The sequence below is a fragment of the Syngnathoides biaculeatus genome, chromosome 18, assembly GCF_019802595.1.
Source record: "Syngnathoides biaculeatus isolate LvHL_M chromosome 18, ASM1980259v1, whole genome shotgun sequence".
Classification (NCBI taxonomy): Eukaryota; Metazoa; Chordata; class Actinopteri; order Syngnathiformes; family Syngnathidae; genus Syngnathoides; species Syngnathoides biaculeatus.
In genome coordinates, this window is record NC_084657.1 from 9,414,708 (window position 1) to 9,431,613 (window position 16,906).

At 49.0% G+C, this 16,906-nt stretch overlaps 1 protein-coding gene across 1 annotated transcript; it reads left to right on the forward strand.

The window, feature by feature from the left end:
- The first annotated feature begins 9,392 nt into the window (after positions 1-9,392).
- LOC133491495 (claudin-3-like) lies at positions 9,393-15,625 on the forward strand. The gene is made up of 2 exons (XM_061802688.1): positions 9,393-10,802; positions 13,402-15,625. Exons 1-2 carry the CDS (start codon positions 10,345-10,347, stop codon positions 14,063-14,065), a joined length of 1,122 nt encoding a protein of 373 aa, XP_061658672.1. The 5' UTR covers positions 9,393-10,344; the 3' UTR covers positions 14,066-15,625.
- The last annotated feature ends 1,281 nt before the right edge of the window (positions 15,626-16,906 follow it).

Below are 16,906 nucleotides of genomic sequence, written 5' to 3' on the forward strand. Positions count from 1 at the left end.
GTGCGACCGGCCGGGTGACTTTCCTGTGTGGGGGAGGGCGCCGCGCGAACCGGCTACATATGACCTCGCTCTCAGGGGTGGGGCCACGCGGGGGGAAACGCCTCTCTGGCGGGGTCCGCCACCCCTTCAACCCAAACCAGTTTGTCTGGCCTCGCGCTCTCTCACACGAAGGCCTTTGAAGGCACTGGAAAGAGCCTAAACCATTTCACGAAGAAAATCCCCAACACCCCCCAAGCCCAGCCCCTCCCCCAGTGGCATGCGCCGCCCCCTCCACCTGCCTCGGGTTTCACCTGAAGGTGCAAGAGGAACGGCCCCAGTGTCTTGCGTGAATCTTGCCATATATGGGCACTTCCTGGAACACCTGACTAGCGCACACGCAGTTGTGACACATAAGATTAGAAGTGGCGCAAAATCAGCACGTTTGATCATCACTTTATTGAGTTTCAGTCCTGTGTATGCAACAGGAAACAGAATTCTACTCGGAGGCGTACGCGTGACACAAGTGTGTAAACAGAGGCCCCCAGGAGATCCGGGCAGGCAGCCGCGGATGGTTCTTCGGACGGGAATGACGCGGAGTTTGACGAGTGAGGTTTAGTGGCGAGCTTTCAGGCAGTGGAGGCTAACGGCCTGCCACCACCCGCTTCGTTAGCCCCGGACGCTGAAGCGAGGCTAAAGGCCTCCGCCGCCACCGAAGGCGGGCCGCGACCCGAGCTTCGACGTCCGGGGAGGCCTTTAGCCGTGCTTCGGTGGTGGCGGAGGCCTTTAGCCTAGCTTAGGCGTCCGTGGCTAACGAAGCGGGCGGTGTCAGCCCGTTAGCCCCGGAACCCGAAGTTAGGCTAAAGGCCTCCACCGCCTGAAACCTCGACTCGCGGCCCGCTGCCACAGCTAGCTCGTCAAACTCCGCGTCATTCCCGCCCGAAGAACCATCCGAATATTCAACATTAATTCCAGCCACAGCTTCAAATCTGTACGGAAGTATTCCTCCGTCTTCCTGGTCAACCGATACTGCTATTTCTTCATCAGATGAGGATGAATCCAAGAAATCAGCGCTGGCGTTTGGAACGGCACGGTACACGTCATCATGTGACTCGCGAAAATGGCAGCGCCCCTGAAAATCCGTTATTGTCGATTAAAAATCTTCTCCAAACACTATTAAATGAGAGAGGATTTAGCATCACATTGTCAAAATCGAGTACATATTCCATAAATTATTGGATACACTGTTCACACAAAGCACTGGATTTCCCCTTTAACATTTGCAATGCTTTTTTTTTTTTTTTTTTTTTTTTTTGAAATCGCTCATCCTTATATGGTGAGCTGGCGTCAGATGACGTCGGCGAGACTGTGGTCGCCAGCTAGTCGCAGGGAGTGTTGGAGAAATAACAGACAGGTCGGCAATATTTCGTCAAACGCGCGTCAACGGGGCGGTCATTTTCTTGGTGTTCGGTGATGCTAACGTGTTTGCTAGCACGTTAGCATGCTTTTGGATGTGACGGAAAACTCCCCACAAGAAGACCGCAAAGGTCACTAAAACGGACCAAAAATGTTCCCCGGGGACAACAAGTGATATCAAATGTCACAAACATGTCAGAAGAAGAAGAAGAAGAAGAAGAAGAAGAAAGCCCTCAATGTGCCTTTGAATTTTGAAGGGACTTTTCAAGTCGCGTTTGAGGACAAACTACATGAATGAAGTTCCTTTGTGAGCGACAAGATGAGAGCGCCCCAAAACAGAGAGCGCCATTCAGGGAGGCCCGTCGATGATTAAAGAGGACCGAGAAAAAAAGATGAACGGGGCAAGCGCCCCGGCGTCGACGCGCTCGGCAAATCTTGTCGACGGCCGGCGAGGGGGTGTGTCCCCCCCGCACCTGACGCAGGTCGCTAACAGGAAGTGCAAGCCGACACCTCCCCTCGCACTCGTTTTGTTGACTTTCGTTTGAGCGTCGCAGAGAAAAACAAGAAGCTCAGCGAGCTCGTAAAGTGACATCACAAAGACGCTTTCATGCGTTCATAAATCTCCGGCGGCAGCAGCCATTAAAACTCGGCTCTTCCTAGAAAGCCCCCCCCCGCCCCGGGGTACCCTCGTGAACTCTCTCTCGGAGTCTTCCGGAAGCTTCTGACTCGCATGTGGCCTGCCGGTGTCCGCCTACGCGTTTGTTGCGCGAACTTGTCCCGTTTACACCGACGCGCAATGCGGATACGATCGGGATTCAAATTGATTTGGCGTCGCAGCTCCAAAAATGGAACATTCCGTATTTTGACGGGTTTTAAGCCTCGTAGGATTTGAGGAAAAAGCAACAAGAGGCTTCGCATCCAAATGTAGCAGCGAGGCTTCGTTTTTTTTTTATTCATTTAATAATTGAATTGCTTCAAATTATAAAATGGAAAATATTGCTCAAGTACATTGTATGTTTTTGTTCAATAATTTTCATTATAATAGTTATGAAGAGAGTGGCACTGTGGCGGAACATTAATTGGACGTATTGGATGGATGTACTGTAATGCCCTTTTAAACCCTCGCAACCATCGTGAGGATAAGCAGCTCAGAAAATGGACAGATAGTTATGAATAGCAAATACATTTAAAAATGCATGTGGATTACATCCATTCATCCATTTTCTGAGCCGCTTATCCTCATGAGGGTCGCGGGAGCGCTGGCGCCCTATCCCAGTTGTCATCGGGCAGGAAGCAGGGCACACCCCGAACTGGTCGCCAGCCAATTGAAGGGCACATAGAGACAGACAACAACTCTCTCTCTCCCTCCCTCTCTCTCTCTCCTCTCTCTCTCTCCCTCCCTCTCCTCTCTAGAGAGAGAGAGAGAGAGGGAGAGAGAAAGAGAGAGAGAGAGAGAGAGAGAGGGAGAGAGAAAGAGAGAGAGAGAGAGAGAGAGAGAGAGGGAGAGAGAGAAGGAGCAGAGAAAGCCAACTCTCTCGAGCGCTCTCTTCTTGCCACCTGAAGAAGAGAGATCTTCGAGATCTCTCTTCAAGCTCTCTCAGATCTAGAGCTCTCGAAGGAGAGCTCCCTCTTCTCTCTCTCATTCTCTCTCCTCTCTCTCTCTCTCTCCCTCCCTCTCTCTCTCTTGCTCCCTCTCAATATCTCTCTCTCTCTCTCTTTCTCTCTCTCTCTTTCTCTCTCTCATTCTCTCTCCCTCTCTTCCCTCTCTCTCTGCTCCCTCTCCATCTCTCTCTCTCTCTCTCTTCATCTCTCGCTCTTTTTCTCTCTCTCATTCTCTCTCCCTCTCTTTCCCTCTCTCTCTCTTGCTCCCTCTCCATATCGCTCTCTCCCTCTCTCTCTCTCCCTCTGTCTCTTGCTCCCTCTCCATATCTCTCCCATCTCTCTCGCTCTCTCTCTCTCTCCCTCTCTCTCTTGCTTTCTCTTCATCTCTCTTTCTCTCTCTCTCTTTCTCTCCATCCCTCTCTCTCATGTTTTAAATTTTTTTAGCCATTTATCCTCACAAGGGTCGCGGGGAGTGCCGGAGCCTATCCCAGCTGTCAACGTGTACACCCTGAACTGGTCGCCAGCCAATCGCAGGGCACATCGAGACAAACAGCTGCACTCAAAATCACACCTACGGGCAATTTAGAGTGCCTAATTAATGTTGCATGTTTTTGGGAAGTGGGAGGAAACCGGAGTCCTCCACACAGGCGCGACCGGAATTTGAACCACGGTCTTCAGAACTGTGAGGCCAATGCTCCAACCAATTGCGTCACTGTGCCGCTGCATGGATTACAATCTGAAATATATTTCACACACATTTGAACTTCTTTTTGTTTTCAATGACCTCGTCTCCATTTTAAAAATGTAAACCCCCTGAACGCGAGTGACACCGGCTACTAGCGACAAATCAGGATCATTCCGATTCCGGTTCTGATTCTGTTTCTGATGAAATGGAATGCACGTTTTTACGTTGTATCCACTCTTGGCCGCGAGCCGCATTGAAGCCGTTTACGAGCGGAGGGAAGGTTTCGATGACGCCAAAGAGCAATCAAGCAATTGAAACGGGTCTTTTTTTTTTTTTTTTCCCAGGGCAGGGAGGAGGACGTCTTGCTTGTTTACTCACTCACGCTTCGATCAAGCCCAGTAAAGTCACTTCCGAGCCACTAGACGGCAGTGAGCTGGCCTCCAAAAGCAATTCAAACTTTTTTTTTAGCAACGCAAACACCGTCGTTCTGGTTGTCTGCAAGTTAATCACCCGCGTGTTGACAATGGCGGGCGGTTTTACAACCTGACACGCAGCCCGGAGCCGCTTTCACGCTAGCTTTAGCCAAAGCGACCGGCCGCGTTGTCGTGGCAACAAACCCGAGAAGCAGAGCAGATGTATTTAAATTGCCTTGAAAAACAAATGCCCCCCTTCTCAAATTCTTCTATTTTTGCACAGTCCCCCCCCTCCCCCAAAAAAGTAAACATCAGATAAGCAAAGTGAACTCCAACTGCTCTTTTTAAATGGTGACAAGGGGGAAAAAAATATTCAGTTCGCTGCTCCTGTGTGATGGCCTTACTTTTACAAAAAGATACAAATAAACAAGAGATTAAAAACATCTCAATGATTTCCCAAGACTTCTGAAAGAATATTACACGATGTAAGGAGATGAAAGTTGAGGGTTTTTTTTGGTCTCGTTACATCTGCTGTAAATGCAGCATAGCGTTAAAAAAAAAACACACACAAATGCAGGACTCCGAGGCAAAGGCATAATGTCCAGTGGGTTTTAGTTCACAAGTACCGTCCGCACACGATAACACAGTGCAAACTCCATCTTAAATGTCTATGTAATTACAGTCCGAATGGGAAACAGGTGTCCCCGCTCAGAGCGGTGGTGTGGCCACGCCCCTCTAGGCAGTAGCCACGCCTTGCTCATGACAAAAAGCGACAAACATGGTGGTGAAAGTTTGATCCTCTTGGGCTGCTTCCTCCTTCAGGACCTGGACGACTTGCTGTAGTTCATGAAACCATGAATTCTACTCTTTTAACAGAAAATCCATCCATCCATTTTCTTCACCGCTTATCCTCACGAGGGTCACGGGGAGTGCCGGAGCCTATCCCAGCTGTGAACGGGCAGGAGGCGGGGCACACCCTGAATTGTTTTCCATCCAATTGCAGGGCACATCGAGACAAATAGCCGCACTCACAATCACACCTTGGGGCAAGCAGGGGTGTCAAACATACGGCCCGCCGGCCGGATCCGACCCGTCTGGTGGTTTGGTACGGCCCGGGGAAGAAAGCTGCATTGTATAAAAAAAAAAAATATGAATTTTCTTTAAAATTTGTAGTTCTTGTATTATCCGCTAGGGGGCGCAGTGTTTTAGTACGTGCAGACAACATGAAAGCAACACTGCGGCGGAACTAGGACCACCTTGACCTGGTAAAATTGAACGTCTGTACAGCATCTATTGGCGACAATTGCATTATCTACTTTTCCGTTTGCCTCGCACCCTCATCAGCAAAATGTCTTTGTCAAAAAGGAGAAAAGTAGACACAGAGTGTCGGACTTTTCAAGAAAAATGGACATGTTCTTATATGTTCACGGAGGTGAATGGGAAACCCGTGTGCCTGGTGTGCCAGCAGCAAGTTTCGGTGCTTAAAGAATACAATATTCAGCGCCATTACGAAACTCAGCATGGTGAAAAATACAACAGTTTGCATGGAGAATTGAGAAAACAGAAGGTAAATGAAATGATGGCGCGTCTGAAGAAACAGCAATCTGTTTTCAGCCAGTGATGCTGCGGTGAAAGCCAGCTACCTAATTGCGAGCCAAATAGCAATGGCATCAAAGCCGTACAGTGATGGAGAGTTCACCAAAAACTGCTTGCTGACGGCTGCTGAAATTGTGTGTCCTGAGAAGCGACATGCTTTCGCCAATATAAGCTCGACAAGAAATTCCGTGGCAGACAGGATTTCGGAACTCTCTGCAGATTTGGACCACCAACTAAAACGCAAAGTGGGGTCATTTGTGGCATTTTCTGTTGCGATCGATGAGAGTACTGATATCACGGACGTCGCTCAACTGGCCATATTCATTCGTGGAGTTGACAAGACTTTGAATGTCACAGAGGAGTTTCTCGAGCTGGTGCCGACGGTCGACACCACAACAGCTGAGGACATTTTCAGCTCCGTCGTCGGAGCGCTGGACAGAGTCGGAGCGGACCGGTCACGCGCCGTAAGCCTGGCTACTGATGGTGCGCCGTCAATGATCGGTAAAAAGGCAGGTGTTGTGACAAAGTTCAGAGATAAAGTACAAGCCGCAAATGGGGGAGGTAATTTTTGGACATTTCATTGCATTTTGCATCAGGAGGCATTATGCAGCAAATCGCTAAGAATGGATCACGTCATGGAGGTGGTTGTTAATTTCATCCGAGCCAGAGGTCTCAATCATCGTCAATTTGACAGCTTTCTCAGTGACTGTAACATTATCCACGGTGTGCCTTATCACACGAACGTACGATGGTTAAGCAGAGGTGCTGTGCTAAAGCGCTTCTTTGATTTACGTGATGAAATCGGACAATTCATGGAGAAAAAAGATAAACCTGTTAAGGAATTACAGCGCCATCTGTGGCTGCAGGACCTTGCGTTTATGGTTGACATCACTGAGCACTTGAATATTCTTAACAAAATGTTGCAGGAACGCAAAAAAATCGTAACACAATATTATGACAGCATACGTGCATTCAAGTTAAAGCTCGGGTTACGGGAGACGCAGGTGGCAAGCGGTGACCCTGCTCATTTTCCCTGTTTAAAAGATATGTGCGCAGCAAGCGTTAATTCTGACGTGAAACGGTACAAAGAGAAGATTTCAGGGCTGTTGATGGAGTTTGAGAAAAGATTTCAGGATTTTAGCGAACTCGAAACAGATTTTGCAATTTTTCGCTCACCATTCACAGTCAAAGCTTCTGATTTGCCCGTTGCCGTGCAACTTGAAATCATTGATTTGCAGTGTGATGTAGAACTGAAGGACAGATTTGCCTCTGTAAGCTTGCACACATTTTACAAGTACCTCCTACCAGGCTATCCCGCATTGACAGCACTAGCTGCTAAAACATTGTCCATGTTTGGGACAACCTACCTTTGTGAGCAAGTTTTCTCACTAATGAACATTAATAAAACAAAGCTGCGCTCAAAGCTCACACATAAGCATTTGAATGAGATTCTGAAATTGGCTGCTTCTCAGGACATGATGCCTCATATTGATGCACTTGTGCAGGATAAACGATGTCAAGTTTCAGGGGCAAATTCCAAGCAAGACGAATAATTGCTGTGAAAGTTATTCATTTGTTCAAATTGCTTTCCAGATGTTGAAAAACAGTGTTTTTAAGTTCCACAAGGCTGGTACTAAATGTTTTTGGAACATTGTTACTATTTCTGTGATCAGTTTAATGTACAACACACTTAAATATATGTTTAACTGTGTAAAAGTGTTGTTAAAATTGCACATACTTTATTTATGTTCTTATGTTATTCTCTTGTTCATAATATATTGTTCATAATGTAAAAGGAAAATTCTGTTAATAAACATTTTGATAATTTACTCATTCTTGCACTAATTATTAGTATTAGTGACTAATACAAAGGAAAAAAGTGGGCTTATTGTTAGTTCTATGTCATTTTGCAATGAGTTTACTGGCCCGGCCCGCTTGGTCTCAAATTAAGCTGTATTCGGCCCGCAGACCAAAGGGAGTTTGACACCCTTGATTTAGAGTGTCCAATTAAGGCTGCATGTTTTTGGGGATGTGGGAGGAAACCGGAGAAAACCCACACAGGCACGGGGAGAACGTGCAAACTCCACACTTGGGGTCGGGATTGACCCCGGGACCTCAGAACTGTGAGGCTAACGCTTTACCAGCTGATCCACCGTGCCGCCTTCACAATATACCATAAAATAGTAATATATAATAAATTTATGACTGCTTATGGCTTAATAAACAATAAATCAATTGATGACTGCAGCTAGTTCCCTTCCGCGATGGGAAAATAATATGCGGTGAACAGTCGTCAATCTCCATTTATCTTATCTCTTGCTAGCGGGGTTAGCTGGACTGGCGCTAGCTTGTGCGTGCAAGCGTGAGTGTGTTTGTGGGTGTGGCCTACCTCCGCCGGCGATCGCCTCCCTAGTGTTGCCGAACCAAAGTGCGTCACACTCACTTCGTCACTTGACCTACTTGTCCGCCATCCAGCGCGGAAATCATCGGTATTTTACTTCCGTGAACTCTTGCTTCGATGTTTGGGTCCCCGGGAGGAAAACTTTGCTCACGGCGAGACGGACCACCACTTTTATGAGCTCATAGTGCGTCAGGGTGCGTACGCTTAGTGAGCTGAAAGTGGTCCGTCTCGAAACAAACGGCTGTTGACCCAGAAGCGCAAGAATGTTGGCAAGGGTGTCCGTAAAAGTTGTCACGTCAAGTTACTCATTAGCCAAAAACATCACCGTTTGAGTCCTCGCACATCACAACAAAACCTTTGAGAAACCAACGGAATGTTAGGGCCTCTTTCATAGCTCGAGGGCACAAAAACATCTAAAATTCGGATTTTGAGCACTTGCGGACCAATATGCTATCAAGTCGTACGTGCGAATCTCAAGGAAGTCACGAATCTAAACATTCAAGTCTCAGTCTGACATTCAGTCAGTCGGAACTGGACTGTCCTGGCTGCCTACTTTGAGATGACCTGAATGAGAACATTCGCAGGCATCTTCAAGCCTCAAATCAAAAGTCCCAAGTGGTTTTGTTGCTGGCAGTTTGTTTCTGGTTTACATCAATTCCCAGTCCCAAGTCGTGTCACCTTCTGGACGCAGTCTTACATCTTCGTAATGATTATATCATCGACCAATAAATTGAACATTTATGTATATTAATCATATCTCATGCGTATCCAAACCCTTAGACTTGACATCCCTAGTCCAGATCGAGTCTCAGATCTTTTTGTTTTACAGAAGTCAACTTATTAATGCAGTCTTAGAAGCATTTTCTGGACTTCACAAAGAGGGGACCGATATTGGCCAAGTTACGTAACCTGTAGGAATGTGGGCTATTGTCACGACCCATCGGTACTAAGGAGGACCCAAACGCAGGACTCCGGAGACGCAGAGGCAGTTTGGGAAAAGAGTCGGGGATCAGGCAGACAGTCAAGCGGAGCAGCGGTAGTTAGGACGTCGGGCGTAGAGAGCAGGTCCGCGGGCAGGCAGGTACACGGGAGATCGATCAGAAAAGGCAGGGGTATCAAAGACGTCAAGCTTACGGGGTCGATCGGAGGACACGCGGAGGTCAGTACACCAGGGTTCACGATCGAGAATACAGGGGTGCAGGAACGGGGCATAAGTTCCGATGATCTGGCGAAGACCAGTCGTCCCCTGGGTCCTATAAATACCGGGGTGAATCAGCGAGGATGAGGCGCAGGTGTGCTGGGACCCGCCCGGTCAGTGCTGGACCGGCAGGACCATGACAGCCATGACACCTCATCCTGTCTCAAGTCCCGAATCTTTGACTCCCAAGTCGTAAATCCGGTCTCAGGTCTTTTATTCGTGGACAGTATGACGCAGGGAGTAGGAGTACACCCGTCATATCCCCGGCGGCTGACCTGTCGTCGTCCTGTCCCTGGCCAAAACACTGAAGCCACATTGCTTACTAATGAAAGTTGAACGTTTGGTGACGGTTGAAGCGGCCGTAGGTGCAGAATGGCAGCCACGCTTCTATCAGACTGTCACAGGGCAGAGGTGACGGACCAACACAAGCGAAAGACATTATCGTTCTTCGTTTTTTCGTCAAAACGGTCACTGGTGTGGACTTCACACTTGTCTTTGTGTACCTGGCAAAGCTACAAATGCTGAATTCTAAGTAATTGGAAGAATTTGGCACTGGACGCAGTCCTGTACTCCTACTTCTGACAGTGCACATGTAGGAAGTGTGAGCGTAGTGGTCCCGTGTGGTCAGCCATCGATACACAAGGAGCCGGACGCTGGATGATCATTAGCTAGTGACAGCAATAAAACCACATGCCCGCCGCTACCACGGGCGAAAGGTTCAACCATAAAGTAGTGCATTGATTTTTTTTTTTTTTGACAAGCAGCAGAAGCTTCACGCCCAGGTGGTAAAACCAGGACAGCAACCGCCTTATTGGTCCTCTCATGTCATCTCCGGAGAGACCCTTGTGTGCGCAAGCAATAAAAAGCACATCCAGATAAGGGATCCGCATCAGTGCGCGCAGAGCAAAGACCAGGAACAACCTGACCGGGAACAACTTAGACAAGGTACAACCGGGACAGGAGCAACTTGGACAACCGCAGACGTTCCGGAAGAGGAATCAGACGGTTGAACCGAGCGAGGATCGTTTCGGGAACTGAGGAACCCAAAGTCAACGCCATGTCGTCTTTTGGACTGGAGCTGGCGGGCGTGTCGGTGGCGCTGATGGGTTGGATCCTGAGCGTGGTGAGCTGCGCTCTCCCCATGTGGCGGGTGTCAGCCTTCATCGGCGCCAACATTGTGACGGCGCAGGTGTACTGGGAAGGTCTGTGGATGAGCTGCGTGTTCCAGAGCACAGGGCAGATGCAGTGCAAGGTCTACGACTCCATGCTGGCGCTGCCCCAGGACCTTCAAGCCGCCCGCGCCCTCACCGTGGTGTCCATCATCGTGGGGGTTCTGGCTTTGCTCATCTCCTTGGTGGGCGCCAAATGCACCAACTGCATCGAAGACGAGGGCACCAAAGCCCGGGTGACCATCTCGGCCGGCGCCGCCTTCATCACGGCGGCGCTCACCCAGTTGGTGCCCGTGTCCTGGTCGGCCAACACCATCGTGGTGGAGTTCTACAGCCCCATAGTCCTGTCGGGACAGAAGATGGAGATCGGGGCGGCGCTTTACCTGGGCTGGGCCGCCGCCGCCCTGCTACTCGTCGGCGGGGCCATCCTGTGCTGCAGCTGCCCACCTCAGGAGGAGAAGACCGGTAGGTACAGCGCGCACCCCCTCAGTCGCGTGGCCTACTCGGCCGCTGCGCCCAGATCCGTCGCCCAGAGCTCCTACAACAGGAAGGACTACGTGTGACTGCGAGGAGATGACGACGCTGACTTGTTGCCTGTCATGGATTCTTGTCTGGACGAGAGACTCGTGTTGACTTCAACTCACGTCTTGACGTTAGCATCAGGCAAGAACCAGTAAGAACCAGCAAGAACCGGCAAGAACCAGTAAAGACAAGCAAGAACCAGCAAGCTGAATAACCCAGTGAGATGTTCTGGACAAGTGCGGAGGTTTTTTTCTTTTTGCCTTTTTGTATTTATTCAATTTTGTAGCTTCTTGCTTTGTGTTTCCTCTGAAGTTGTCACAATCATCTTTTCAAAATACTAAAAATAAGGAAAATGGTCCGGACATTGTCCGATGAAATGTTATTTTGTAAAAACGTATTAAAAATACAAAACTATATTCGACGGCTTTCTTGTCTTTTTAACGTTTTCTATAAGTATTTATACAATCTTACGTATTTTAACAAATGTTTGGTCATAAAGAATTTTACATTTCACTTCGACTGCCTCCATCGAGCTTCAAGATCATGTTTTCAATTTTTTTGGGGGGGGTTTTGGAGATAAAAATGGTATTCTAGTACACAATACACTGGACTCGTCTGACATGAATACACAAAGTGTTGTGGGACTGTGACATTGTGTTTTTGTGGTCTCGTGGTGTGGCGCCGCCGTCGTGTTGGGGTGTTGCCGTCGTACGGTGTTCTTGCGCCTGCAGCTGTGAAGTTTTCTCAAGTCGCGGGAAGAGGCAATCAAGTTCTTCTCGGCACTTTTCAACTTTACGTAACATCCATCCATTTTCTGAGCCGCTTATCCTCACGAGGGTCACAGGAGTGCTGGAGCCCATCCCAGCTGTGGTCGGGCAGGAGGTGGCTGGGTACACCCTGGACTGGTTGGCAGCCCACCCCAGCCATTACATAACAATCAAGTCGATATGAGGAATGTCATGGATTCTTGTCTGGATGAGAGACTCGTGCTGACTTCGGTCTGTTGCGGTGAATAGAGAGCTAAGGCGAAAGGTGAAGCCCTCAATTTACCAGTCGATCTACGTTCCCGCCCTCACCTATGGGCACGAGCTGCGGGTCGTGACCGAAAGAACAAGATCCCGGACACAAGCGGCCGAAATGAGTTTCCTCTGCAGGGTGAGGAAGGGTGAGAAGCTCGGTCATCAGGGAGGGGCTCAGTGTCGAGCCGCTGCTCCTCTGTGTTGAGAGGCGCCAGATGAGGTGGCTGGGGCATCAGATCCGGACGCCTCCATGGTGAGGTGTTCCGGGCACGTCCCACCGGAAAGGGACCCCGGGGATGACTCAGGACACGCTGGAGAGACTATGTCTCTCGGTTGGCTTGGGAACGCCTCGGGATCCCTCCCGAAGAACTGGAAGAAGTGGCTGGGGAAAGGGAAGTCTGGGTATCCCAGCTGAAGCTACTCCCCCCGCGACCCGACCCGGAAAAGCCGTAGATAATGGATGGATGGATGGATGGATGGATGAAGAGTTGCAGCCGTGATCTTTTGGAATCGCAGCCGAAAAGACAAAGATAAGAACCACAACAAAGCGATGTGTTGACCTGCAACGTGGCGGCGGTGTGGGGGTGTCCAAAGGTCCACGACGTCACGGGAAAGCTATCTCGAGCTTCCGTCCGCCCATTTGCGGTCCCGCTTATCCTCACTGGGGGCCTCTCCTTAGTAACACTCGACAAATGTCGTCACTGACGCAACACGAGAAACATTTTGATCCGTTTCCGAGCCGCTTATCGATTGCCGGATCTCCGTGGATACGAGGCGATGACAAAACGAAAGCGACGACCCGTTATAGCGCAGCGTTTGGACCGGGCTCATGTATACGCTGGGAGTCGTTTTTCTGGTTTCTCCGTGAGCTTGGGGATTGTTTGCCCAACACGGATGCTGTTGACGAAACCCTCCCCACATCTGCGCCGCGCCAACAACAACCGCTTCATCTTCTCGTCTTTCAATCGGATTTGAAATTCCTCCTCGTTGCTGCTTTTTGTGTTTGTTTTTGCCTCTCCGGTTAATCGTTCGGATCCTCGCGTACGCGCGTGAGAGTTTGATTTCCCTCGCAAGATGAGTAAAGTATCAGTCGGTCAGTTGTGCTCACTTCATGTTTGAATGCTAATTTCATTTCAAGCAAATGTGTGTTGTCAGGGCTGAGCCACCTTCTCAACCCCCAGCGTCACGTAACGACGCCCTCCCCCCGGCCTGTGCTCAGGTGCAGGTGTGTGTTTTGTGTGGTGCGCTGAGAGCGGGGCGTGGTCCGGGCTCAGCTCCCGTTTAAAAGCGCCGGCGTTTCCCCGCCGCCGCCTCACAGCCGCGACCCTTCAGCCGTCTCCTTAGCCGCGCCCTTTCACCCGCTCGCCGGTCGTCCTCGCGCATCTTACCCCCCGGACGAAAGAGGCCGTCCCGCGGCGCGGCCATGTCGATGGGCACTGAGCTGGTGGGCATCTGCCTGGGCACGCTGGGCTTCCTGATGGCCATCGTGACGTGCGCCCTGCCCATGTGGAAGGTGTCGGCCTTCGTGGGCGCCAACATCATCACGGCGCAGACCATCTGGGAGGGCTTGTGGATGAACTGCGTGACGCAGAGCACGGGGCAGATGCAGTGCAAGGTGTACGACTCCATGCTGGCGCTGCCCCAGGATCTGCAAGCGGCGCGCGCCATGACGATCGTCGCCATCATCCTGGGCGTCCTAGGGGTCCTGGTGTCCGCGACGGGCGCCAAGTGCACCAACTGCATCGACGACGAGGGCGCCAAGGCCAAGGTCACCATCGGGGCGGGCGTCCTGTTCGCCCTGGCCGGCCTCCTGGTCCTCATCCCGGTGTGCTGGACCGCTCACGTGGTGGTGCGCGACTTCTACAACCCCATCCTCACCGCCGCGCAGCGACGGGAGCTGGGCGCCTCGCTTTACGTGGGCTGGGGGGGCGCCGCCCTGCTGCTGATCGCCGGCGCCATCTTGTGCAGCAGTTGCCCGCCCAAGGAGCGCCGCTACAAGCCCCCCAGGATGGCCTACTCGGCGCCGCGCAGCAACAACGCCGGGTACGACCGCAAGGACTACGTGTGACCTTTGTGCGTTTTTGTGCCCGTTTTACAGAAACTCTTTCAGGCAACCTGTTCTAGTTTTACTTTTTGCGTTTCCCTCAGCAAAGATTGAGAGACCGCAAGTGTGGCTTCCTCGCAAAGACTCCCACATGAAGTATGTAAGCAAGTGTGTTTGTCGGTGTTAGGTTTCAATGAAACTGCGTATTAAAACGAGTGTTCTGAGGAGACCTCTCGTTTTACATATCCTTGTTCCTTGTCCGTGTAATATTTGCTTAGCGGCTGAAACCGAATACTTTGGCCGCGGGCCACTCGCAGTTTCACTCTAGGTGGAGATGGTCCGGACTTTTGTCTGACTTTATTTTAGCTTCCGCATCGTGATTATCATTCATAAAATGAATTGTGTGTAACTTAGCGGATGTGAATCGATTTAGCTGTGACTTTTATACTGTTAATGCGACTAGAAATGAACTAAGTTTGTGTGCGTGCTTGTATTTCTGTCCTTGCGTGGAATGAAGACTATTTCACTTTCATTGTACGTTCATTATTCGATTAAATATGACCTTACACGTTTAATCGACGGATAAAGTGTTGTGCGTTTTGCTAATCAGACAAGGATGCGTTGTGGAGCGCGGCGGCTGTCCTTGAGCTTTGTACGCAGGCCGTGGAGACGGACGACACCAGATTAAGGAGCGGAAAGTTACCATCCCGGTCCAGGACCGGACTGCGAGGGGGGGGGGCAGTAAAACCCGATGTTCTTCTTGGGTCATCTTGTCAGAAGACGCAGCAAATGCCTAGATAAGACCCGGACGTCTGTATTGCACATTCCTTTGTCATAAATCCATTTGCTGTTAACTTTTTTCGAATCATCGGTCATCTCTTCCTCGATCATCCAACTCGCAAATCCCTACAGGACCAACCCTCAGCAAAACACCTTTGCTGTGAGGACATTTTCTGCTGGTCCTCACAAAGATAATGCTAAAAATGAGCTCAATTAGTACGAATAAATGTTCTGTAAAAGTTTCAGAGAATGTCCTCAGAGAGCGAGAAACCTCAGAACGCATGAATACACACGTGTCCCCTGTGGCACCTTTGGGTACTGCAGGCGAAATTCAATCCAATTTTCTGATTGGTCAAGGCCAGGGAATTTTCTGATTGGCTGTTTCTGTGTGTGTGTATGAGAGAGTTAGAAAATGCTTTTACTCATCAAATACATAAACATTTTTCTCAATTTCAATAAGTTTGAGGTGAAATGTGTTTCTCTGTGTTGTACACTTCAATAAAGTAGGTCAATAAAATATTTGTTGTTGTTGTTTGTTGCCCAAATAAAGTGTGAACATGGTGAGTCATGTGACCTCCTAAAAGACAAACAACAGGTTCAGAACGACAACAGTTGCCATCTTGAAGGAAAAACTGTCATGGGTGTGTGCCTCTTTAGTTTGACCACGTCTTGTCCACGTTTCTCAGTTTGCTTCATAGTCGTCGGACCTTCTGCACGGTTTTGGATCTTGCCTGTTGTCCACCGTTTTTGCGCTTCCACCTGTTTTGGACTGCCTTTTCGTGCTCGACCTCCTCCTTCTGGAATAAAACCACTCTTAATATCATGCCCTTGCCTCGGAGTCCTTCATTTGAGTCCGCGCCCGTGCCGCTGGCTTATGACAGAACAAGTGATCTAAAAAAAAATAAGATTGGATGGCTCATTGGCCACCAAAACTGAAGTCGCCGTCCGCCATCTTGATACTCCCAAAACAACCGTGCCGACCTGTGCGTTAATCGCCGGTTTCGTGGCTGTGAGAAAACATCCCACTGGTAAGTTAGAAAAATTCACTTTGACACTGTTAAAGTTTGTTTGTAGAGGGTTTTTTTTTTTTTTACATTTTCTGATAAGTTTAATTCACTTGAACAAAGTTTTGTTTACGGTTGTTGTTGTCGACTGTTGACTCTCTCTCACGGTTTTTTGCGAAAAAGCGTCGTCAATATTTTCCCAAACCTCATCAGCGGATAAGCAAGAAAGCAAAGTTTTTGTGAAATTTTTGGATGAAGTTCATAATACAGAACTCTGCAAATTGGATTTGATTTTCAAATGCGAGGAAACAAGTTAAAATTTTGTTTGAAAAAAGACGTCGCAGAGACAACAAATGAACAATTGCGTTTTGCATGTATTTTCCCATATTTCCAAAAATATATCTAACTGATTGTCTTAAAATGTAATGTTTTTATGACTAAACAAAAAGCTCGTTTTTTTGCTATGTTATGATGACAATGTGTATTTTGGGAAAAGTTAACATGTCATGGAAATCGGGCCCTATGTAACATGCGAGGTTTCTTGCTAGTCACGGCGTTCTACGTCTTTCCTTTGCACTTCTCCTTTTTTGGGTTACCAAGTCGAATCAAAAATCCTTCATGTTACCAGAACTGAAAAAATCTCAAACTCACATGACTGGTTTTAAAATCTAAATGCCAAACTTTGAGGAAAACACCCACCATAATCTGACCTGCAAACCGTGTCCTCCACGCGTTTCGGGAGTACCAAGATGGCGGCCAACTAGCTACAAACAATCGACATACTGCTAGATGTATATGCGATATCCATTTTTTTTTTAATGCCAATGACATATCAAAACTTAATTGCTCCGTCAATTAGTGTCCAACGTGCAAGAGGTCAGAGGTCGCACCGCCCAGGGCAGTGATCCGGCCACGCCTCTCATAGGAAGCACCGCCCATGGCAGTGGCGAGGCCACGCCCCCTGACAAAAACATGCTACATTTGTATGATCAGGGGTCCATTTTTATTCATAAAAAAGAATTCATTTATTCATCTCCTCATGCGAGCATTAATGGCTTCACTTGAAAAATTGGCATCGTGC